The sequence below is a fragment of the Neopelma chrysocephalum genome, unplaced genomic scaffold, assembly GCF_003984885.1.
Source record: "Neopelma chrysocephalum unplaced genomic scaffold, ASM398488v2 Primary Assembly neopelma1_252, whole genome shotgun sequence".
Taxonomy (NCBI): Eukaryota; Metazoa; Chordata; class Aves; order Passeriformes; family Pipridae; genus Neopelma; species Neopelma chrysocephalum.
The window spans coordinates 293403-313576 of record NW_020897914.1 but is presented as its reverse complement, the minus strand read 5'-3'; the positions used below and the strand labels follow the sequence as shown (position 1 = coordinate 313576).

The 20174-nt window shown below is 42.3% G+C and overlaps 1 protein-coding gene across 5 annotated transcripts in view; it reads left to right on the top strand.

The window, feature by feature from the left end:
• Positions 1–7715, top strand: part of UGGT1 (UDP-glucose glycoprotein glucosyltransferase 1) — a 43196-nt gene extending 35481 nt beyond the window's left edge. For all 5 annotated transcript variants that reach the window (XM_027703708.1, XM_027703707.1, XM_027703709.1 and 2 more), the window contains 6 exons: positions 278–460; positions 1646–1806; positions 2262–2376; positions 3074–3190; positions 3518–3677; positions 4059–7715. In XM_027703708.1, coding sequence (XP_027559509.1) covers positions 278–460; positions 1646–1806; positions 2262–2376; positions 3074–3190; positions 3518–3677; positions 4059–4084 — 762 coding nt within the window. In that variant the 3' untranslated portion in view covers positions 4085–7715. The remainder of the gene's footprint in view (positions 1–277; positions 461–1645; positions 1807–2261; positions 2377–3073; positions 3191–3517; positions 3678–4058) is intronic.
• Positions 7716–20174: the final 12459 nt, after the last annotated feature.

The following is a 20174-nucleotide window of genomic DNA, read 5'->3' as shown; positions in this document are numbered from 1 at the left end:
TTGAGTAATGCATTCTTTTAAACTGGCTCATAAGGAATTGCATGTGGAAATATACCAAAATGTTTAGTTGTCTTATGATAGTTGGCCTTACAGTTTGTACTGATTGTTCAGTTTGGGGCTCTGTCTTTGTGTGAAGTAACAATGAAACTAATTTTCTTTGTGGTGTTTCATTTTTTAATATTCTGTGCCTTAGGCTAAACTCTATCTCTTGTAATGCACTTTTCCTGCAGAGGAACAAAGAACTGAGATAAGCTGCTTTTTTCCCCTCCCTCTGCAGGAGTTCATCCCATACATGGCCAAGAAGTATAATTTCCAGTATGAGCTTGTCCAGTATAAGTGGCCACGCTGGCTCCACCAACAAACAGAGAAACAGCGAATCATCTGGGGTTACAAGATCCTCTTTCTAGATGTGCTCTTCCCATTAGCTGTGGATAAAATCCTGTTTGTGGATGCTGATCAGGTAACACAGAGGCTGGAATTACTTGATCTTTTTTTCTTTCTCTTTTATTTTTTTAATAGTATGTTTTTGAATGCAATTTCCACATTGTTGGAAGGGTTGCAAGTTTGAGCCCTTCACAGGTATGACTGGAGGTTTATTCTGTAACTATAACATGCTTCAGTGAGGGCTGGGTTTTGTGCCTGTTCCCACAAAGATAGGTTTTGTTGGCCTGTCTTTAATGTTGTCTGATTCCTTGTTCCCTCACTGTGATTCCAGCTAGTTTGCCAAATAGATTCTCATTTCACTCTTCCATTTTTCCAGTTCTGTCTGTTCTCTCACCCTGCAGATCATTTACCACAGATAGTATTTTCCTAAGTCACCAAATACCCTGCCCTCCCAGGCCCCTACTTTTAACTTGGCCACATCTGAGTGGCTTTCAGAGGAGGAGAAGGCAAATCCCTTGTGCACAAGGCCACGTCCTGCTGCAGGGCAAACAGGGCCGTAAGGCTTTGTGTGTGCTCACTCCTGAATGGGTGGAAAGCACAGGAAGCAAACACAGTGAGGACTGCCAAAAGTACTCCCTCAAAAATACAAATGAATCTGAGAAGTACAGATTAGCAACATGTGAGTGCAAACTGCCTTAGGGGTTTTGGCATATGTACAGTGTGATCCCACACCAGTTCAAACCATTACAATTTATGCTGAAGTATCACCTAGGATAAATTTCCAGCTACACTGTTCTTATTTTAGACAGTTTCTCTGTAAGAGATATTAAGGTATTTTTTTCCCATCAGAGTGGTATTTTTAGAGTAGTGTTAATGTCACATTCTGTGTCAAAAAGACATTAAAAAGCCTTCATCCCTGAAGGGGCTGCAAACTTCGAAGAGGAAAGGATACAAAGGATCACAGTAGGGTTCACATATAGTGAGAATTCTTGCTGCATATTAACAGTTTTGCACTTCAGCTGTCAAACCAAGCCCTATCAGATTATTTCTAGGTCTGTTTTATTTGCTCCAGCTCTAAGTGCAGGGGAGACAACACCTTTTGTGCTGTGTTTTCTGTTCTACCTACACATAATGCTAAAGCCTGCCACGTATAACAGGTAATTCTTCCTTTAGCTGTTTGCTCAATTTGATTTGAATCCTGACCAGCATTGCCAAATAACCCATGGCAGGCCTCTAGAAATAAAATGTCCTTTCCCTTCAGATTGTGCGCACAGATCTAAAGGAATTGAGAGATTTCAATCTCGATGGTGCTCCTTATGGATATACTCCCTTCTGTGACAGCCGAAGAGAAATGGATGGCTACAGGTTCTGGAAATCAGGATACTGGGCAAGCCATTTAGCTGGAAGAAAATACCACATCAGGTAGCAAAGAATTAATTTTTTTTCAAAATAGAGGGGGAAAGGTTTTGCTGCTACTTAGACTTAGCAGAAAATTAGCTGAGGTGTGTGATGCTGCATGAACCACTTTTTGCTTGCTGTTGCCTCTTTAAAGTTGCATGGCATTGGAAACTCTAGGGACACCACTGAAGTTGTTTTCAGTGTGCTACAACTTTTACAGATGAAGAACTGAAGCATTAACTAACAGACGTCTTCCTTTGTTAATAACAGATGTTGGAAGAAGGGACTGCAAAGCTAAGATAGATTTGTTGAAAATTCTTTTTTGCACGTGCCACAAGCTTGTTAGAGCTGCTTTCCTGCCTTGTAATAGATCATCTGATGTGCTGCTACCATGAGATTGTTTTAGCATATTGTGTCTCGGGGTCTGCAGTGAGTTACCCCCAGTGAAATGTCATTACTAATTGCACCATCTCCTGTAGTGCTCTGTATGTTGTGGATCTGAAGAAGTTCAGGAAGATAGCAGCTGGAGATCGACTCAGAGGACAGTACCAGGGTCTCAGTCAGGATCCCAACAGTCTGTCCAACCTTGATCAGGTGTGTTTTATTGTGTTGGTTTTGGCTTACTGGGGTATGGTGGCAGGTCAGCACCTCTCCTTTCTTGACCAAACTTCCATTCCAGCCAGATGCCAGTGGCAGTCCTGTTATACCCTGCCTTCAAGTGAGGCAGGTATTGATAGCATCAAATATAACTGGTGGGTACAAACAACACCTTTTCCTTCAATGTCTTAAGACAATCAAATTTTCCAGTGTACAAACAAATACCTAACATAATTGGGTACTTGTTTCTTGAGCTGCTCAGCTCTGACTGCTTTACTGTGCACAGATTAATAACCTGGAGACAAGCCTTTTACTGTGATGGATGGAAAAAAATAACACAATGGTTTAATCAGCCAAGTCTAGTCTTCCAAACTGGTTCAGTTCAGATTTGATACTGGACTCATATTACTGCTTTAATACTGCTAAATTTGCTAATTAATACTGCTTTAATATTTGCAAAATAAGTAAATTTCAACAAAATAAGATCGAAATTGTAGTACACAAGCTTTTTCCAAAGAACTTTGTTTGGAATGGGATGAGAGGTGGATTCATCACTTTATATTTGCACTGGGGGAAAAAACCCAAACCTCTTTACAAAAGTTAACCTTCTCAGTACTATGTTGTTGGGAGGGGGGTTGCTTCTCCCATCCTGCACCCTGTGGAAATGGCTACTAACTCTTGTTCTGCACAACAGGATTTGCCAAACAACATGATCCACCAGGTGCCAATTAAATCCCTCCCACAGGAGTGGCTGTGGTGTGAAACGTGGTGTGATGATTCCTCCAAGAAGAGAGCAAAAACCATTGATCTGGTGAGTGCAGGATGGCTCCCTCACTCTTACATCACAATGAAATACAGTGACCAATTTTAGAGGCACTTCCCTACCTCAGCCTGTATTGGGACTTAGAGAAGCTGAAGTTAAAAACTTGAGTGCTGAAAACATGTATTTCTCTTACCTGGAGCAGTGACATTATTATGAATTAGAAAAGAGACTTTGCACTGTTCTCTAGCTAAAATACAGACACATGTTGTTCACCACCACCAGATTAATCCCAGCAGAGGGAAGCATGTCTCTGTTTAGTGCAGAAACATTTTGCACAGCTGAAGTGTATGAACAGCCCATGTGTTCTGTTTGCAGTGTAACAACCCCATGACCAAAGAGCCCAAGCTGCAAGCAGCCATGCGTATAGTTCCAGAATGGCAGGACTATGATCAAGAAATCAAACTGCTCCAGAGTCTTTTCCAGAAGGAAAAAGAAATGGGAACACCAGCTGAGATGCCAGGACAACACACACATGGTAATCTTTGTTTTCCTGCTTCTTTGGCTTTCTCCCTGCCTGTTGAACTGCTGTTGTGTTCTCCCTCACTTGAACCGTGCACGGGCTTGGATGAGGACCTGTTAAATAATCAGGTGGTGTAATGGGTGTAACTTAACATGATTCTGAAAGGCAGAGAACAGATTTGTTCAGTTCTTCTAAACACCCTCACTGTTCCTGCAGTTTTGTGAGCTTGGCCTTAACCCTTAAAGAAGCACCTCTCTGCACCATGGCTGTGAACTGTCCTTCGGGCACTGGTGCCCTGCAAAGAACAAGTTTTGGGGGTTTATACTGGTTTTCAAACCAATCTGCCAGTTCAAGGCAGCTGAAACCGAGTGCTTATTTTTCTCTCCTCTTTTACAGATCCAGCAGCACACGTGGAATTATGATCCATGCAGACAAATTGAAGTCAGACTGTTTCATAGACAATTTTTATATTGAAAGCTAGTTTTTTCCAGTATGTCTGCAAAACTGCTGAGTAATTGAATGGGATGATGTATGCATTTTTTTTACTTGCCTTTGGGTTAATTTCTGCATATGAAATAGGATCTGGATTGCTGGAATTAGCATTACTGGTTTTTTGCACCTGTGGTGGAGATGAAAGAGCCCATGATGGAATTTAGCATTTCAGAAACAAAACTTCAAAATCCACTGGAAAAGCCACAGCCTGTTCCTTCAACTGTCTCAACCACTGATGAAGATCAAGCTAGTCTCAGATGTAACTTGAGAGTCTGGGAATTGCAGACATACGTCCTAACCTCATCTAATGGAGATAATTTTTCCAGGTAACGTTATAAGGCTTAGAATTATGCCTTGAATTTGGGACACTGTTTCATCTGCAGGTTTTCAAATTGTTGGAAATACTTCTCAGATTTGTTGAGTCTGCCCTTGATTTTGTAACAAATCCAGCATTATTTTGATTTTTCTATTTCCTGTCTTCATTTATCACCCAACTTTTGATGGTTTGGCTTGTGTAAAGCTGCAATCTATTTAAATACCCATCCAAATACAAATGCCTAAGCTTACAAAGTGAGGAGAACATGGAATTTGGCAGCTGAGATCATCCTAGCCCATCTGACTTGAATCAAAGTACCCTCCCTTCCTTCCTGCTCAAATGTTTAAATCAGTCTGCAAAACTGGTAGGGCTTTACTCTGGCTGTGGTTCACTGATTCATGAATGTTTTTTGCTTATGAAAATCTGTGGAAGCTTGGAAGTTTATCATCATGTAAATTTCATTAACTTTATTTTTCTTCAACCAGAGACGTTGTCACATCAATAAAAACTTTGGAGTTCTTGGGTCTTAAGCTTTAGTTCCCACTCGGTCCTTTGATCATCCTTTTTGCTTGCACACAGTCCTAATTTAATTTTGGAGTTTCTGGATATTTCACTTGCATTTGTTTTCATTCTGTGCACAGACAAGAAAATATCTTCTTGCAGGGATTAATTATCTTGGGCTAGTTCTATCATTTGTATTCATGTCTTCATTTTTATGCTGCCATAGTTCTGTGTTATGAACATACCAATTAAAAAAAAAGGCAGCTCAAACCTCATTTCCCTCATTCTGTAGGATTATTGTCTGCTCCCTATAACACTGAGGGGTTGAAGAGTTGAAACGTAAGAACTAAAAGTAGTTACCTCTAGTACAAAATACATAGTTCCCTGTGCAGAAATCCAAACTGGGATCACTTTTGTGCCTCCCATGTTTTTATGCAGGCAAATGTTCTGTGCTGTAAGACCCTCAACCTAATGATAATCCTGATTTAGGATAGTCTTCTGGAATTATTGTATTATACATCCTGTCATATTTTGGAGGAATCTGAAAGATGCCAGTTGGAGTGTTTACACTGTCTGATGGGGTGACTGAACAGAAGAGCAGCTCTCGCGTGGCCAGCTCAAGCAAGGGCCCAAATCACCAACCCAAACTCTTAAAGAAAGCACATTAAGAGAAATATCCAGGGTCCCTGAGCTCACATCATGGGCATGGCTGGCCCATATCACTGCACCTGCACTTCTGGTGGGTACCAAAGGTGATTAGTTCTGGGAAGGTATAGGAAAGGACAGTTTATAATCCCCCTCTCCTGCGGGAGAGCTGTGCAAACCTGCGGGGCTGGAGAGCAAACCATGACCTTACAGAGTCACCAGCTTAGATATTTCCCACTTTGTGGGGGTTTAAATTCAGATGGTCTGCCTGGCACTCTGGAAATTACAGGTGAGGTGACTTACCCTTCCCATCAAAACTGTTCCAGTTAAGGATAAGCAGACTTACAGTAGGACTTTTTCTCTATTGTAAAACACAATAACGCTTCTGCCAACAAATTGAAGTAATTACATACTGTGTCAATTAGCTTCTTTTAAACAGCTGATCCAGCACAGGTGAGATTGTCCTTTCTGTGTTCAGTTGCAAACCACTTCAGCCTTGCTGGAGTACATGGAAGAGCACAGGACGAGGTGGGTAGCAGCTGTAACACCACCATTCCATCCAGGGATGGATAAGGAAAGAATGTGCTCAAAGCCCTCAGAACAAGAGAAGCTTCCTGTGAAACATGGCCCTCTCCTATCTAGAACCATATCTGTGCTTCTTTTTTTCCCCCAAATTTTATTAGAAGCCATAAGACGAGAACAAAGCAACCTCTTAAATTCAGCACAACATTTAAAATGCCTTGTTTGGTGTTGAATAAGGAGAAAATATTTTTAAATTAAATGTCAGTTACAGAATTATTTTTTTTAATTATGCTCGTCCATTCTGATAGTTAATGTATGCATTTGAAAACCCACGCTGCACCCTTTTTTTTAAAAACTATAAGATCTAGCAAGCTATGAAGGATATTTTTGTTCCCTCTGGTTAACAGAGGCCATGCTCTTCTATTCAGTTGTTATTAAGAAATCAAAGTCATCTAACTCACAACTGGTACAGAAAGAAACCAGAAACGTGCAGTGGGATTCTGTACCTTTGCAGTGCTTGTAAGAGTCCTTTGCCTGTTCTCCAGTACGATACAAAATGCACATGGTACTGATCATTCTCAATGTGAACTACTTCCATTTTTCCTGGGAAGCCACTATTTGTTTGCACCTAAGAATAACAGTCATAAAGGGAATAATCACTTATTTTGGATCTGTGTATATGATTGCTCCTAGTGCCCAACTGGGCCTTAAAAGAAAAAATATTTTGACAGCTCCATCTAGAAAGCATCTTGGAGTGAGATGCTTATTGAAATAGTCCTGCTTCTGATCATATCACTGATGGCCTGGTCCTGTAACTAGTAAGACTGATGATGATGAAAAATAGAAAATGTGGATTGCAGAGGTCACAAAGTAATTTTGGATTCCTCAGACTAGAAAGGCCACTTCTGTGGCAAAGCGATGACATTGTTCCAATCTCTGGCTATGAGCGGCTTGTCCTCTTGGTGGGGACTTCACAATGAGAAATGCCCTGTACTTTATTTTAAAAGGAAGATTTCACTGCCTTACGAGAAAACAAACAGTAGAGAAATAAGTCTTTAAGATTTCTTTTTCATTTAGATATTGGGGGGTGGGTTGTAATGGAAATGAAAGGGACATGTACAAAGCAGTAAATATCCGGTCACAGTCTTATGAACCAAAACATTTTTTAAAATATGAACTGTTTTTATTCAACTCTTCCGTAATCTGTTCAAGAATATTCCATAACTCTGTGTGGCACTGATACCAAGTGACCCGGGGTATTGGGAGTTACTCTTTACTGAACGTTACCTAAGATCACAGGGAGTTTCCCAGTACAGTGGCAACAAGAAGATCTGACATCATTAAAAACTCTGCTGTTCTTTACCCCTGTCTGTCTTGTTGATTGCCTTGGGGCTGATAACTGAGGTTTTAATGGTGTTGCTTAGAACATGTTTTTCACTTCCTGTATTCAAGTGTTGGGATATTGAAAAGCTAGAAGGGAAAGGGAGGAATTCCTCCTATCTGCCAGTCTTGATATTGGAGTAACCCCTAAACTGAAGTACTTCTGTTAAAAAAAGAATAAAAATATTTTATATAAATCTACCTTTTAGGTCTTTTTTTTCAACTCTACCTAATACTACTTATAAAAGGTGTTTCTATATCAGTTTTCTTTACTTGATTAGGTTTTCCACTGATACTTCATAGTAAGCACTTGGAAAAGTGATTGACCAATAATAATTCCAAGTACAGAGCTGTGTCTGGGTATCTTTTGGAGCTGGGAATGAATTCCAAACCCCTATAGGACTCTCAAGCCTCTCAACCAGAGCATCTTTATTAATCAAAGAGCTATAAAGTAGACAGCTTGACACAGAAAGCCCAACTGAATGCCATAGAAATACATATTTGCTTTCCTACAGTTGGCTGTTTGAACTTGCTCAGTTTTGGAAAATGAGAATAAATCCTAGGAGACAACTAAAAGGGGAAAAGGAAGCAGCGAGAAAGAATAAATACATGCCATGTGGCTATGGCCTCCTCAGCCAATAAGGAGTTTTGCATTCCCCTCCCCTGTTTGCTTTTCAAAGTACATATTTAAGCACGAGACTGTACATACTTTACGCCCAAGACTGAGAAGTGAGAAACTGATTGGCTGGAGGAAAGGGAGTCTTTTTTTTTTTTTACAAAAATCTATTTTAAAAATTGTATTAAACAAAATACAACAGGGCTTTTTATGAGCAACCTGTCCAGCACCCATGTCCAGCTCTTTTCAATAAGCAGAGCCAGCTTTTCCAGCACAAGACAAGGCTGAATTAACAGCCCTGGGCAGACATAGTCACCCCTCTGCACCATCATACAGAGGCTCATGTGGGGACTGTCCATTGCCCTGTGCTGAGGCTGCAGCCTTGCAGCGGGTGCCTCTGTCAAAGAGTTTGCCACAAAACCAAAGCAGGACTTAACTCAAAGCTCTGTTCAGTGCTGCTTCTGGCGTATTGGGCACAGCAGCTTACACCCAGCTCCTACCCCCACAGGAGAAATGAAACAGAGAAGCCTCTACACACATCCCAGGCACTCGGTTCCTTTTTTGTTTGCCATGTACCATTTAGGCTCTGTCTGGGGAACAGATTTACAGACATATGAGGGTAGGCAGCACTTGGTCTGCAGGTAAACATCACCTGTCCATGGGCTGCTCTTGTTGCCCGTTTCCAACTACTGGTCAAATACTTGCACTGACATAACAAGATGAAAATTCAAGCCACAAAAATGCACTTCAGAGTTCGACAAATCACAACAGTTATGGTGCCATTGCCAGGGCTTAGATGTAGGGGCAGGGATACCCCATGCCAGCCTTCCATGTACACTGTGCCAGGCCTGAAGAGACCCTCCCTGGATTACTGGTTTGGCCTGGGCCCCCATCCAGAGCACAAATGGTAGTGCCTGTGCATACAAAAACATCCCTGAATTTAGCACAAGGCACATGCCAGCCCCTCAGCTGTGCTCTTGGTGTGACAGTCCTGTCCCCCAGGACTTCTTGCCCCCACAGTGCCCCCAGAGTCCAGGCCACTGGATTTAATCCTGCCCCCAGCAGACACCTGCAGTCTGTGCCACAACAGAAACCCCTGCATCCATACAGGCAATCACAGGGGCTTCTGAGTGGAAGGTCTCCCTGGGCTCTGACCAGCTTGTCAGGTCAATCCTTCCACTGCCCCTCGGCGGTGAGTGCAGGCTGAGCGTCACTGCTAACACTGTTTAAAGAAAGGGTTGAAAGAACACTGACCTCCCACTGGTGTTGGAACTCCCCCCAGCAGCTCTGTGGTGCCTCTACCACACATCTCACCAGCTCGTAGCTGTTCAGATGTCTTCAATTACTCTGTCCAACAAGTGCAGCCTGGTTTGCAGTCCCTGCAAAAATGCACCCCAGGAAAGGAGTTAAACCTGTGCCCTCTGGAATGAAGAGACTGTCCAATCTGCCACCTCTGGCACAGCCACTGCCAATGGGACACAGAGCATGAGGTTCCTCAAGGAACTGACTTTGCCAAACCCTGCTGCTCCCCCAGAGCAGCCTTGCAAGTCACAGAAAGCTTCATTCTGACACCAGATTTACACTTCATGCTTCCACCTTGGCCAGCACTAACAGTAAATATTCCTACATTCAAAGCCTACCCACAAGGAAATTCCTCTCCATTTCCTCTGCCTGCCTCCTCTCTGCCAAATAACTATATTTACCTAATCAAGAGTATTGCTAATGGATTATACATTCCCTCTGTTTTGATTCAACACACTGATGTTCACTGACTTGAAGAAAAAGACCTCTCCCTCACTCTTCCTTTCTGCAGTTTATACTGCAGCATGTATGCCAGCTGCTTGTTGGAATCCAGATAATTGAACAGCATTCCCTAATCAGGACATTCAGGGAAAATCACTTCTGACTACCAGGGTTTATTGCTGACTAGACTTTATTAAGACCACTGCTAATACAGATTGTCCTGTGCTTGGAATACATTGAATTTGTTCTTTATCAGGCAGCTTGGGGCTTGATGAGGAATGAAAACAGTGTTTCTTCTGTGTGAGAATCTTGAATACACCTGATTATGGCACAAGCAGGATCGTCTTCTGCTCCTGGGCAACTGGAGACCCATGGTAAGTAATCAGGCATTCTGCTCCTTTAACTTTTTTTTTCTCTTCCTCTTTTCTTGGGAAAGTTTACACCATTCATACTTACTACATATCCCTTCTCTGCTGAAAAGAACAGGTCTCAGCTCTTAGACTCTCAGTCTCCTACCTTTTCCCTACATTTAGGTGTTTATTTACTACAATAAATATTCAGTAAGGACTTCCAGATATCCAAGTATTTCCTTCAGCCTTTAGACTGTTTTCTTGATATTTTCTGGTTTGCTTGGTTTTAGTGTTTTTTATTTTTAAAATTATTTTATTTTTAATAAATAAAATGAAATCCTGGCACCAAAACTAGATACATTCAATTCCATCAACACTACAACAAGAAAATATGTTTGTGTGCATGTGTATTTTTGTACATGCAAAATCATTCTCCCAAGTATTTGCCTTTTATACCATCAAACTCCACAGGAATCCTTCTACCCATCTCACTGAGAATTTATTTGTACTGCTTGTCTACCACAATCATGAAAGCCCCTTTTTGACTCAGGAATATAGTCCTCTATTCGCTGGAACTCTTTGTGTTTCGTATTCCTAAAGCTGCAATTTCAAACTTGCCTCACTGAAGTGCTTTTGTGATTCCCCTGCAGAAAGAGGCCCCAGAGTTCTGCTCTGCTGCTTGTCATCCAGGGCTGCTCAACAGCTGCCACCACAATTGCTTCCAGACCTCTATGAAAGCACCAAATAGCTCAGATCACTGCAGAGGAAAAGAATTTCAAACACCTATTTAATAGGGTTTCCCCACTAACTATCACTACTAGAACTTTGCTAACTGGTTCTTAATCCTTTTAGCACATGTCCCAGGGATGCAGTAACATTAATTTGGAGCAAGAAGGTGGGATTTTGTGAAGCATTTATGTGTACGCTCAGTGTTGCTATTATTCCTCAAAGTCACAATGGCTTGACAAGAATTATGTCCCATGAAACCCCCTCAAGAGTCATTTCAGCTCTCAGGGCAACCACTGATGTCCCAGGAGCTTCCCCTCTGGCTTCAGATGAATGTGTGGACAAGTAACTCTTTGCTGAGCTTCCCTGGAATATGTGCCTTATCTTCCACAGTTTATCAAAACCTGACATCCTTGGGTCAGGGATTTCTCCAGCCACCTCTTCAGACTCCTTCTAAATATCAGTTACTGAATTGTCTCTTTAGAAAAATCCTAAAATATCAGCTGCTCAATGTGCATTGCAGCAGACTAACGAAGATATCCCAAAACAGCTGATATATTAAGGTTTTTACAAACAGCACACACGTAGCCTGATTTTTATTAACACAGTGTTGCCATCTTCACCTAGGAACAAAGCTAAATGAGTTAAGGACATTTTTCCAAATGTTCTATTTCTTGTCCTTAAACTGAACTGTATTTAAGATGTGTCCAAGATTGTGTTTCTCTATCTTGGGTAAATAAGGCCTTATCTGTTGCTGTGCTGGCAGCCTCCAAGGCCAGTTAGGAGCCCTGCTGACCGAATTATGCTCCTGCCCCAGGAATGTGGCTCTGACTCTGGAAGGAGCCACATTGGCAGGCTTGTATGGGAAAAACTCCTCGCTGCTGCTGATCTGTCTGGATCTCTGTAGGAACACATTGTTTTGTTTTCACAACCCATTCCTCTGGGGTCTTTCAAAAAAAACTCAGAAAAAAAGTAAGAGACTGGATGCTTTTGGCCACACAAAGGTTGTGCATATTTGTCCCAACAACATCACTGACTGCTGGTTTGAAAGGTACCACCCGAGTCACCAAAGCCAGTACCTTGATACCACAACCACTACTGCAGAATCTCATTCCCAGATGTATCCATATCTCTTTAAATGAGTTGGGTTTTCACTCCCCCAGTCCTAGCACTCAGAAGCTGTTCAAACCTCGCCACACTGACAGCGATGGAAACCACCTTCCAGTTGCCCACCCCAACTTACAGTGTCACACTCTTTGTCTCTCACATCTCACATCTGACTTTAACTTTTACAGCTTTTCTTTTTCTTCCCCGCCACCACCCCCCTCTACCCTTTTTCACTGAATAAACAAGACAGGCTCTTAAAATAGGGTGACCTTATAGTAGGTGACCCAATTTTCTGTTGGAAGCTGCTTACTCACAATCACAGTGCTGCGTGGTCCTTTAAGGAAGAAAGCCGAAAGAAAGGACTCCGACCGTGCTGCACAATGATCTCAGCAGATGTTCTGAGCTGTAGAGGGAGCACTTGCACTGCAGAAAAAAATCCACGAGTCTCTGCTGACCCCTCCCCTGCAACTTCCAGCAATTTTTAAACTGGGAAATATTTGTCCCATGTGGTCGACTGTGGCGTTCCATGAGGGGAAAAGAAAAAAAAAAAAAGAAAATGAAAGAATGAAAGAGGAAAAAAACCCAAAGTCCAAAGCTGCACCGAGTCCAGCCCAAGGAGGAGGAACACAAGCTCATGCCCCATCACTGAACACACATCAACATATGCAGTGAGTACCAGCTCTGTGGAGTACTAATGCATGCACCAGGCTTGATAGCAGCAAGTTAGAAGGCTTTTCAATGAAGTTCAAATATAGTTACCTTGAAAAGGTGCAAGTGCTTCCAGGAAAAGGAACAGCCAAACAGATCAAATTGTGGGTGGGTTTCTCTTTATTCTTTTTTTTTTTTTTTTTGCTGCTTTTGGTTGTTTGTTTTTTTTACTGTTTATTAACAATAAAATAATGTGAAACTGTTATTTCACTTACCGTCAACTTTCTAGTGCAAATCATGAGCAAAATAATTTATTAATTCAAATGAAGATTATCATCCCTTTTTAGCACTACATAACAATTAGGATACCCCTCTTACAAAAATGGATTGGTTCTAGGAGAAATGGGCTGGAAACACAGAGATCTTCACAGTACATTGAACCAGGTTTATTTGGTCCACTGCCTTGTGTCCAATCATGACTATCACAGGCTCTTTGACAAGGGTGGGCAAAAAATCTTGTAGAAAGTAATTTAGAGACACCTGCATAGTTCAAGAATCATCTTCCTACTGCCTGCTATGGCAGAAAAGACTCTGATGTAAAGGCAGAAGACTGACCATCCTACAGGAAGATCCTATTTCCAAGAGAAGCTGTCGTCTCACCTCCCACTCAGAGAAACACTTTTTCCTGGACAACATTAAAACATAAAAACTAATGTAATACTTTAAATCAAATATGTATTTTCAAGACATTCATTCTGTCACTGATATTACTGATAAATTTAGTTTCTTTAAAGAGTGAGCACTGAATATACAGTGTGTGTTGTGGATGTGTGTCCCCCTTTTTTCGTGTTTGTAAAGCAACCAAGAGTACACAGTGATTGAGTCATAGAAGTACATGTGCACAGGAGAGCTAAAGCTATGCTCTGTCTCCACTCTGAAGCAAGTCTTGTCTGAGTTTCAAAGTGCCTTTCTGCTTACTTCTGTTGGACAAACCCACTGGGGAACAAGATGCAATCCTTCTCTTCCTCATTGTCAGAGTTCCTCCCTTGCCTGTTTCCTCTCCAGCAGACAGCTGATGTATGAGAAACCACTCACCAGCTCATATCTGTGGAATAATAAATGTACCTGATCACTTTTTGTTGCTGATCAAAGCAAAAACTGCATTCTAAAAGCAGAAATCAGGAGACAGAGTCAGCCCCATCAAGTGTAAACTGAATATTTTAACATCTGGAAGTTGACTTTAAAAGCTCCTCAGCAAAGCCCGGGAATTTTGCAGATGAAGGTGCCAAGGAATGAGATATTAGAAAGCTCTCACTTCTAGGGTCCAACCTTGTAAGCACCTAAACACCGTCCAGCTTATTTGCTCATTGGTTCACTTACTTAAGGCTGTAAAGCTTCGTGTCTGCGTAGCAGAAAACAAGAGAGAAGCAGCTCCTGTAACTCAGCATTAACCAAAGCACTGATCAGTGCATGTGGATCAGAAATGCTCAGAGATATTCATCTGCTGCCAGCAAGCAGCACAGACTCTGAGGAAGAAATGAAGCCATTGCTTTAGATACATCTCAATATTCTAAACTATCACTAACTGATCTAAAAATCCTTGAAATAGGCACTTCTTTTTTTTTTGTTATCCCTTTCTTATCCCAAGCTATGCTGGGGAATGACAGGGAAGTCCTCCTCTCTGTGTACCAGCCCTAAAACAGGCAGGGTTCATCAGCTTCTGGTACTGAAACAGAATTGATATGACAGAGAAAAGGCCATTTCAAAATCTTCCAGCTCCTTTAACATTAAAAGATGCCCTTCAGACAGACAATTCTACCAAAATAACTCATCAAATCCGACATCTGTTTTTCTTAATTGGCAAACCCTAACACGGAGAGCTCAACCACTGCAGATCTACCTGCAGAGGGGTCCCAGTGCCCCGAAAGCCAGCACAGAAATGAGAAGTAGAGAAAATGCAGGCCACTAAAGCCAGAGAGGATCCACGCTAACTGCTGACATGCCAGATGTCAGGAAAAGGCACACAGTTCTCCTGCAGAACCAGGGGAAGAAGAGGAGGTGACACTTGGCTGCAGGGGACTGGAGGATTGCTGCAGATGGACTAATCCAAACACAGCCCTGCAACCAATCCCACCCGACTGACACTGCGGCTGGGCACCTACAGGCCCTTGGGGTGGGAATAGGGAGGGCCACCTTCAGAAAAATTGCACCCAGGACTGTTAATTAATGCAGTAATCATGAGCACACATCTTAAAAGATGACAGAATTTTCCACAAAAATTGAAGAGCAAAAAAATAGTCACTACCTTACAGCAGCCATGGGAAGTCATGACTTAAAATGAGTAGTTGTCTTTCTTCCTTTTATTTTCCTACTTTCTTCATATTTGAGCACAACTGAGAGATGAATCTGAAATACAACCTTTTCATGTAATCCCAGTGTGACATCACATTCAAACTCAGACACCAACTCCCCTCTGTTTGGATCTACAGTTTCCCGAGAGGGGGAGGGAGGGTACAAGTAGTCACATGCCTGAGACCTACAACCTACAGCAGGAACCTACAACTCAAAGTGCCTTTCCAAGACACTCTTTGCTCAGCCCACCTGCACTCATCCAGGCGTGCCCATGGAGAAGAGGGAGAGGTTTCACAAATTATGTCCCATGCTTTCTCCAGCAAGAGTTCAGAGGTGTCAGACTTGCTCCAAAACAAGGGCTCTGCATGCTCACGGTTTGTATGTCACAGGAGAACTACAAGTAAGTAATTAAAGAATTACTGAAATCAGTAGCCAGGCTACTCCAATAATAGAAATCCGAAGCAGAAGGGAAGGAAAAGAATTAATTCATCATCTAATTAGAAAGCAACTCACAACCTTCTCTAACTAAGCTAGTGGTAGGAGGCAAAGTGTTCAAATGAAAACAAGCAGTACTGAACAGCAAAGATAGAAAAACAATGCAAAGAAACCCACTACTGCTGAAATTATGGACTCATGACCTGAAAGCAGATACATTACTAATTTCAACTATTTATGTCCTTTTTTGTTGCCTTTTGGCTCTGGTTTGCTCTCACTGGCATATTAGAAGGTTATTAATAACACAAGCAATTAATAATATATCCATAGTCACACCAACTGAATTTTGTTTGTTACTGTGGCCCTGTGAGCCTCTTAAACTTATTGTACTTGGGGCTTTTTCTGAATGGGGGCTGAGACCTGTATACATGGACTAGTTCACACATATAAAACAACAACAATATTTTGAAGTTAGTTTCTGGAGAAATAGCAAACATGGAAATACTCGGTTGTGGGTTCCAGCTCTGACAGCTGCCAGGGGGCAAGAACCAAGGCACCAGAGCTTTGATTACACAGTCCCATACCAAATACCTCCTCTGTCCTTCAAAGAGCCTTTTGGAGCCACAATTTGCATGAACATTTTCAACTGTTCGAATTTATCGGAAAAAATGCACACCCACACAAACCACACAATCCACCAACTCCTGTCTTCTCCTGCACTTGAAATGGAGTTTCATGGAGGAAAAGAGGTCCTCTGGAATGTATGAAGTGTCATTCATTCATTCAAAGCCTTGTTCCACACAGCTCCATCCAGCTTCACTGTGAAGCCTGGGTGGCAAAGAAACCCCCTAAAACACAGCCTAAGGTTATGTTAGGGAATGACCCCTAACAGCACACAGTGAACTCCTGAGCAGCCCAGGAGTCCTAAGCAGTTGTGCCGGCAAAAATAAAGCCAATACCGAGAATACCATATTCATTCATGTAAAAGCAAGAATTGACCACACTTATGCATCCAGAGCCAAACCAGAAGTTCAGTGTACAATAGGAACACAAAATAGAGACATCCGAGCTTCAGAAGGTGAAATTTGGATTTAAAAAAAGCAAACAAAAAACTACCAACCTAGCATTTTGCTAATGTTTTTTATTTTTATTAGCAAAGTGTAAATCAATGCCTTCTGAACATCTCACTGTGAGCAAACTGCAGGATGGAGTAAGACAGGTCCAAGTCTGACCTGTATCTAGTTCAAGTGTAGTCCCAGAGTGGGGCCCAGGCCCAGCCCCATTTCTTTCACCCACAGCATTAACTACACACCTGGAAAGCAACTAGATTCACCAAGTTGATCTGACAAGAATAAATGTTTGGAGGTTATTTTGGTGGGGTTGTTTTTGCCAGGCCAAGTTTCCAAACAGGCTGATTCCAAGGCCACATCATCACTAAGTGCAACAGAAGGAACAGCAGTGGGAGCACATGAATTAAAAAAAGATTTAAAAAATCTATCTATAGTGGAAGGGCAGAGAGGGGGCAGTGGGATGGGACTGACCTCATTTTTCACAGCTGCTGAAAATTATGTAAAATTAAATGCAATGTAGAAACAAACTTTTAAAGTAACAGCAAGGAATTAAATTAAACAATCCTGTAGCTGTTATTGAGAATACAAATGAACTTCTTGATGCCTGAGCCAAGTCACTGAATTGACAACTCTAACTTCCATTAAAGCTGTAAATAAGCAGTGTAGAAAAACTCCCTCTGTGTGTATTCCTCTGGTGCTGTGTGACATATTCACATTCTAAGTATTTACTGAGCAGTCCCCACGTTTGAATACAGTACAGCAAGGTATGATCACAATCCAGAACTGCATCAACTCCTTGCTGGGAAACGCAGAAAGAATCTCGAGCTGTCACTGAACTGTGAGTTAATTAACAAGGAGAGGAGCAAATGGTAACTTCAACCACGAGACTGCCAACAAATTTCAAACTTAACAATTATGACACAGCTGCATGCCTGTGCAGAAGCAATATTTATTTGGACAGTTTAAAGGCAAAGCAAAGTAACTTAACAGAGATCCAGGGTCCTGACACTGCTTTGAGGTCAATAGAAAAACAATTTGTGACTGACCTAAACGTTACTTACCTGCAAGGAGATGAGTGTTACATCACCAGGCATCAGCTTCCAAGCATTTCCTGAGACCAGATCCAGAAGAGGTGTTCATTTTCTCTGTTATCATAGAGCCTGTAGCAAAAAACAGAGCTCAGTCTAATCAGCAGCTTCAAGGTAATAATTTCACACCACTCGGCTGAGGCAGAACTTCACAGCTCATCAAGTAGCAAGTGGAAAAATCATTTTCGTCCTAAATTAGTTTCTTTTCCCCTAGTGAAGATACCATTAAACCCCCTGTCATCAGGTTTTATTGGAGGCCTGTCTAGTGTAGAGGCTGTGCACAGGAAGAGATTTCATCACAGAGCTCAACACTCACTGACCAGTGACCACGAATTCTCACTTTCGCTCAGTGCTCTGAAAGACGCTAATAAACATCATTATGGATAACAGCCTGTGTGTGTATGTTCTTAATACAGGCCATAGAAATGGTCTGTGCACAGTAAAGGGAGCATGTGTTCAGTTGTAACACAGCAAATAAAAAGCCCAGGTTAGGTCTGGCAGCCTGGACCTCACCCTGCAGGCACAGGGACACCTTGCCAACAGCTGGGCTGCCTGAAACCTTCCCATCCCGTGTTGATTTTTCCTACAGTCCAACCAACATAAAGATGCCCACATAAAACACTCCAGGCAAAGCCTGCCTGGCAGGGAGGTTTGAATCCCTTCGTTAAGGCAGAGGCAGGTTAGGGAAACTCCACACAAACCACTTTCACCTGTAGGGATCCCAGCTCCTGCCATCACGCCCTTGGCAAACAGCACAGGGAAGTATGGCATGATATGAGAATGGCCAGTTCAGCCACAGCCTTCAACAAGTTCACTGCACCCCCATGATCCCTACAGCTCTCAGCAGTAATATACTTTGTTGTGTTATTATTTTTAAATCTAAACCAGTCACTTTTAAACTGACCATGGGTGAGATTGTCACTTTAATGGGTAATGAGCTTCTGCAATAAAATCTACATATTACAAAAAGTCCATTTCTGCAAGGAGCTATGTGCTGTGGCTCAGTCACAGTGAAACCACCCAGGAGGTACCACTTCATGAGCAGCTGACACCAAAACACCCTGCTCTGATTATTCTGATCTGACAGCCTGTGCTACAGGAAGATTCCACAGAATCCAAGATTCACAAAATTAACCAACACAACACAATCCTATTCCTTGTACAGTTAAATCATGAGGTACAGTGGTACAGAACTACCTCAGAAAATAAGAATTATTAGCAAAAATAAAAGTTGAATCCTACTGCTCTAGACTATTTCCGTACCAAAGGCAGCATCCAAGTTGTGCCTTTGCTTACGTTCATATCCAAAACCAGTAGGGACTATCCAGAAAAAAAGATGCACAGTAAATCCCCTGAAAACTGACTGCAGTTCCAGCTTGTCTCTGTAACACTGGCACTCTGTTACCTCTTAATCTGGTGTAGGATGTCCAAAGCTGCATGTCTGGTCAGACTCCTACAGGCATCAACATCTAAGAGAAGTCACTGCATTGTGTGCACCAGAGGAAACCCCAGACTCCAGCTAAGAGAGAGGATTTGCTTATTCCAGCCTCCTCACACCCACCAAAAATGGACACTTTGGGCCCCTCACACACTTTCTTGCAAATGTTATAGTGGGATTTGGCTCCAGGGGCAGAAGAGGTGAATGTAAGAGCCAAGTTTTCAAGCACAGCCCGGAATATGGAATGGCCTGGAGATTTGCACCCCCTGCCTTGGGTGATGCTTCCACAGCTGCTCTTGCCAACCTAGGAAGACACATTTGTGAACTGTTCTGTTCCTTCCCAGAGGTATGAAAAGGCAGGTTTTGCACAAAGGGAAATAGTTCCTGAAAATTTAAACACCTTTACAATTAGAATCCTAATTTCCAGGAAATATTAACACTTCTCTCATACCAGTTAGGAGAGCAGAACTCAGAATTAAATAAATGGGCGAGAAGAACTTCCTAAGGCCTTGTCTGGGAGGCCTGACAATGCTCTCGTGGTGTACAGAGACAGTAACTTTTCCAACAGAACTACAGAGAAATTCACCCAATTCTGCACTGCCCTGGGCACAGTATCTAAGGCCCCTTCATGTAACTGTCTCAAATCTGAGCTGTACCTTCCTGTGCAGCTCATGAAATCCAAAGGGTTTACTCAGGCCTTATACCAGGTGCTCTGCTCTGTACATAAGCAGCAGACTACATTGACAAAGGTTTTCAGACACCCTCAATATAGGGATGGATTTAGGATCTCATTTTCAGCTCTGACCTGCTCTCTCCCCCCTTACTGCTGGGCCAGGTTCACATGGCTCTGTGCACTTGAGCACTTCAAGAGCAGTGTCACAGTCACTCAGCAGCTCATGGACGGGCAGACAGGCTTCCAGACAGGTCACTTACTCAAGCTACTTTTAAATACTCTTTTCCTTCTTTCTCCTCCCTTCTTTTTCAGAGCAGAGTTGTTTTTCTGCCTCTCAGGCTGAAGGGCAGGGAGGCAGCCATGCATACACGGATCTAGCAGCTAACTGTGCTTGATTCCCTCTGGCAGCC